General features: G+C 27.1%; 1 protein-coding gene across 1 annotated transcript in view; it reads left to right on the plus strand.

Moving 5' to 3' along the window:
* Nucleotides 1–5374, plus strand: part of LOC111637141 (fibronectin type-III domain-containing protein 3A-like) — a 39979-nt gene extending 34605 nt beyond the window's left edge. Inside the window, exons 14-19 of the mRNA XM_023382564.1 lie at nt 214–288; nt 433–692; nt 1490–1690; nt 1813–1979; nt 3363–3490; nt 3570–5374. Coding sequence (XP_023238332.1) covers nt 214–288; nt 433–692; nt 1490–1690; nt 1813–1979; nt 3363–3490; nt 3570–3899 — 1161 coding nt within the window. The 3' untranslated portion in view covers nt 3900–5374. The remainder of the gene's footprint in view (nt 1–213; nt 289–432; nt 693–1489; nt 1691–1812; nt 1980–3362; nt 3491–3569) is intronic.
* The last annotated feature ends 332 nt before the right edge of the window (nt 5375–5706 follow it).

Raw genomic sequence — 5706 nt, forward strand, 5'->3', positions numbered from 1 at the left:
ATATATAACTATTTAATTCCATATTCAAAGTTACATGTATTCTATTTATGATAAGTATGAAATCAAAAAGTTTCACTGTATTTAAATATATATTGATATTTAAAATAATAATATAATTTAATATCTTTTTCTTTTATTTATTATAATTAAAATATTTTTGACTTAGAATAATAAAGTAGTAGATTCTAATTATTTAAATAAATTGAATTTCAGATAAATGTAGGTCTTAAAAATTGCTATGAAGTTATTGAACTTTCTCCTGCCAAACTGTATTTTTTTAGGATACAGGTAATATTATTTAAGTGTTGTTTTAGACAATACATACAAATTATTAGTTTAAGAAAGTTCTTGAAACTAACATTTATTTATTTTATTGTAGTGTATTTTAGGATTTTAAAAATTTTGTTGCTGTTGGTTTTTTTAAAATTACAGGCAGTCAATTCTGCTGGTGCTGGAGCATTCAGCGAAGTAATATCCTGTCTGACATCAGCATCTCCACCATCCGCCATATTATCTTCGTCCCTTGAAACAACTTGTACTGCCACAACAATGACTTTAAAATGGCAAGAACCAAGTTGTAATGGTTCAGATATTTTGCTATATAATATTGAAGTAGGTGATCTTTTATATGCTACGGAAGGAAATATCACTGAAATTTTAATTGAAGATTTATCACCTGAAACAACTTATAGGTAATTAAAATCTAGAACAGTATTTTCAGCCAGTCTTTGAGTAAATTCTTTACTTACTTTTATAACATTAATTTATTATAGTATTATTGGAACTGGAATTTTCATCAGGGTCTCAAATGAAAATTCTCAATTGCTTTTTTTTTTAATTTTTGAGATTATTCTAAGAAATGGAAAAGTGTAACAGCTTTGAGCACATATGCAGTGATTTTATATAGAAATATTTGACATGCCTGGCAAAATTGTGGGTACCAAGTTGATCATCAAATTTTAAATTTTTGAAATTTACTAGAAAATGTGTATTTTGGATGACTCAGGCAAATCCAAATGTAATGGCTTGCAGCATTTCTTCAATGTAATCATTGTAATATGTATATTTGCATTAATTGCATTAATTACTTTATAATAAGCAGATAATGTCATGTATATTTCAGTTAAAGTAGACCTCTTTCATATTCCATTTCTTAGCAGGAGTAATCTTGGGAAAATAAATTGAGCAGTTCTGAAATGTTTATTTTGTCAGCAAGTTTCATACTCTATTAAATTACAATGTAGTATGATTTTCAATTTTGGATTATACAAAAATATCATTGTATTATTCCTTCTACTACTTTTATTAACAATAATAATTAAAATTATACATTTTGTCTTTTGCGTGTAATAAACATCAAAGATAAGAGTGTTGATTTGTTAAATTTCAACTCTGTAAAAATATTTTAATACTCAATATTATGTTTTTAATCAAAATATTAATAGCAGATGTAAGCAACTAGTAATTAATCTTATCATTATTTTTTCAGGATAAGGATACAAGCTGTTAACAGTATAGGTCCTGGTCCATATAGTTCTGCTGTGAAAACAAATACTCTCTGTTTGCCTCCTTCACCACCAAAATTGACTTGTGTGGCTGCATATCATAATAGTATAAGGCTGAAATGGGGTGAAGGACGAAATACGGATCTAATTCACTATATTCTAGAATTAGAAAATAAAGCAGGAAGGTAGGTCTAGTTTATAAAAATTTGATATGTTCATTATTATAAATAATGATGAATTATATAACAAAGTTAAAATATGATCAATATTGTCATATGTCTTATAAATTATTTTTTTGTTTTTATAGTTTTATTCCAGTATATCAAGGCACCAATTATGTCTACAAGGTCAGTAAACTACAAGAATCTACGCTGTATAATTTTCGTATATGTGCAGCAAATATTGCTGGAACAGGAGAACGTTCAAAAGTGTATTCTTTTTGTACAACAAAATCTCCTCCTCCTACAATTAAAGGTAAATAACTTTTTAGTTCTTGTTATGTAGATTTGAGCAAATAATAATTATTTCAACTTAATGAAGTAATAACCAGAAATTATTTTAAAAATAGTCTTATTAATTAAATAAATTATTTTTTTTAATAAATTATTAAACATTTTCAGAATATATTCATTCCATCTTCAAAATATTTAGGAACTGACAAAGAAAATTAAATGATTTTTAAATATACTTACATACAGAAAAATTTAATTATGAATTATCAAAAATAAATGAGATTTGGCTGCCATCCCCTTCAAATTAGTCTCCTGAATTTATGTCAAGCTCTTTGCAAGTTTGTCTCAAAAGTTCTAGAGGAAGTTAGATTTTCTTGACTGTATTGAAACACCATCCCTTCAGCTTCAATTTTATTCTGAAGAACAAAAAAAAAGTCACAAGGGGCTAAATCCAGCAAGTAAGGAGGGTGGAAAAGGAATGTTGTGCTATTTTCCACCAAAAACACACATTTTGAAAGCTGTGTGTGTGAAAGCATTGTGACAGTCAGGTTTGACTTCCCAAGGCATTTCAAAGGTTTCTGTTGTAGATTTTCCAAAGTTTAATCTAAAAGTTAACATTTTCTCTTTGCTCAATTTTCATCTCTAGTTTTGAACCACAGCATGATACTAACATAGTATGAAATCACATGTAGCATATATTTCACATTGAAAATCTCAAAATCACATGGCAAACTGGCATACAAATGTGTAAAGTCCCTAGTGGCAAAAAGATATACTTCATGTTGGTGCTGAATAGCAGGAACAGTTCAGTTTCTTTTTGATCATACCTAGTATATTTAATATGTATTTTTTGTTATAATAGAAAACTGCTATAAATTATCATTTAAAATGTGATAAATATTCAATTGAGATTATATTCTAGATGAAAACAGTGTTACAGTAGAGCGTCGGTTATTCGAAGGAATTCCAGTCGACAAATTTAAATTTTCCCCAGTGCTGTGACGCTGTAATCTTTGGCTACATCTTTGGCTACTCAAATATTTTACGTATTATTTTGATATACAATATTTTGATACTAAATTAACTTCTGAAGTATAATTTTTTATTGTTTTTATATTTTTCAATATATTTATTTTGTTTGTACAAAATTTAAAAAAAATTTTTAACGATACAATAGTCTTCGTTAGGCTTAACATCGACGAAAACTCAACGTGAAGCGACACGCAACGGAGAAAAATTTCAACACGGGATAAATTAATATATTTTTTCATACATAATTGGTTATCTGAAAAATAAGTCATCTGAACAACCCCAGTCCCCAATTGATTTGAATAAACGACGCTCTACTGTATATCAATACATTTAGTATTAAATTTCTGTTTTTTTAATTATTACATATTTCCAGCACCAAGAATCTCAGCTATTACTCAGACATCTTGCAAAGCAGAATGGCAGATGGCTAAGCCAATAGGAAATGATTCAATAACATATCAACTTCAATTGTTTGAGAATCAAGACTCAGAATTTAAAACTGTAAATATTAATTTTTTTATTTTATAATAATTTGTTTCTTCCCAAAGTTCCTAAAATCATGATTTTATATTTTTTATAGTTATATCAAGGTATTGAAACGTCTTTTTATATAGAAAATCTTTCTCCGAACACAACCTATGATATCAGAGTCGGAGCCATAAGACATTGTAAAGACAGTGGGGAAAATATTCCGGGTGCTTTTAGTTCTAGTACAAGTTTTACGACCTTGAATCAGGATATTACATCAAGGACCAATTTTCAAAAAGAAGAACAATCTACGGGATTGCTAAAGGAAAAATTGTTTTTTACGGATCAACAATGTGCATTTATTATTCTTAGTTGTTTTACGTTATTCGGAATCGTCGTCGCAGTCGTAATCCAAACCTTTTTGTCACGCAGTATTAGGTAATCACTTATATATAATTTTTCGATAATTATATTTCTTATATTATTACGAAAAGGATATACAGCTTTTTTGCTATATCCAGGGATAAGCCAACAAAATATCCTGTCGGAGTTTGCAAAATATCAATGTGAGAATCGACAAATATCAAAGTATTAGTGACATCGTTTGCAAATGTTTTTATATGGGTATGTTTGTTGTTTGAAAAGATGCAACGAACAGATTGATCTTACATGCAGATATGTCATATCGGGACAGCTAATTGATGCATATTAAACAATCATTTTTAAATTTATTAAAATATTTAATGAATACATTTCTTTTATATTTTACATCTTCTAGCAATCTTTTAGTTCCGCTAGCTTAAGAAAAATCAAAACCACTTTAATTAAATTTTGGCATGTCCCTGGAAGTTTACAAACAAATCAACATTTAAGTGCAATATTATGCTAGGCAACTGAATTATATATTATTCATAAAAAAGCCAGTTTTTTTATACTGCCTATATGCAGTCCAAGTAAATATTGCTTATGCAATTTAAAAAAAAATGGTAGTTTTATATTTTTTTATTTACTATATTTGATTTAAGCACAAAAATTGAGGGAGTTATCAGTAACTGAAAAAATAACAACACTAATAAAATCAAAAAAAAAAAAAATACAAAAAAAAAATTATATCCAGAGTCTTATATTGTATTATAATGTATTTTAAAACTTTTCCAGTGATGAAATATTGTGATTATTATATCTATATAAAAAGTTACAATATTTAATATAAACTAAATCCAAATAAAATTTGATCAAAAAGAAAAATGAAGTTACAAATTGAGACCCTATAATACTTCTTTCGAGTCGAACTGCAGGGATTCAGGATTTTCACCAAGAATATTAAATAGTGCTCGGGTTCAAATTATTGTCTGGAAGAAAAAACTTTTTGCATTTGTTTCTCTGGAAAAATTCCAATTAACTCTCTCGCATAACTATCAGTATTTCCTATTTTAATACAAACATCTTTTTACGAGTCGACACGAACTGTATCGGATTGTAATCGGCTATTATCCATATATCATGTATAAGCAAATAACTTAGTGTATTCTTATAAATATTATTTTTATACATAATTCCAAGGATTTTGATTTGTTTTATATAATATTTGCTATGTGAAATGGTGACTGGTATATATTTAGTAGCTTTATTTTTTTTGTTTGTTTTTTTTTACATTTTTTCTCCCCTGGCATTTAATATAAAGGAAAAAAAAACATTATTATTCGTGATTTCCAAATTAAAATATTTTGTAAAATTTATGTATTTAATTAAAGCAGCATGCATTGTGACGTTGTTAAGGCTTCTGACAGATTAAATGTTCCTGGGTGTTGAGTGTATTATACACAAAGTGTTTAACTTGAAGTGATATGTATGAAACTCAAATTCTTAAATACCAAGTGTTGTATCATGAAATAAAAATGCTGTTATAATTGTAAACGGTTGTTTTATTTTAAAAGCAATCTTTTACATATTTGCGCGCTCAAAATATAATGCATGCAATGATTAATATTTAATTGAAGGAAGGTAAGGTTTTTTTAAATAATCTTTAATATAGAGGTTATGATAAGTACATGATGATTAAATCATCATTATTATAATATATAGCATCTTCATTGTATACTTCAAACTTTCTAATATATATATATACAAATTGTAGTTATGGCAGTCAACAATGGTGTAACTGTACTTTTTTAAATACAGAACAAATATATATAAAGAATAACAACATAATGATGAAGTAATTTTCAAACTTTATTATGAATAAAGTA

This window comes from Centruroides sculpturatus, unplaced genomic scaffold, assembly GCF_000671375.1.
Source record: "Centruroides sculpturatus isolate CEXI.00-Female unplaced genomic scaffold, Cexi_2.0 scaffold877, whole genome shotgun sequence".
NCBI classification, from domain to species: domain Eukaryota; kingdom Metazoa; phylum Arthropoda; class Arachnida; order Scorpiones; family Buthidae; genus Centruroides; species Centruroides sculpturatus.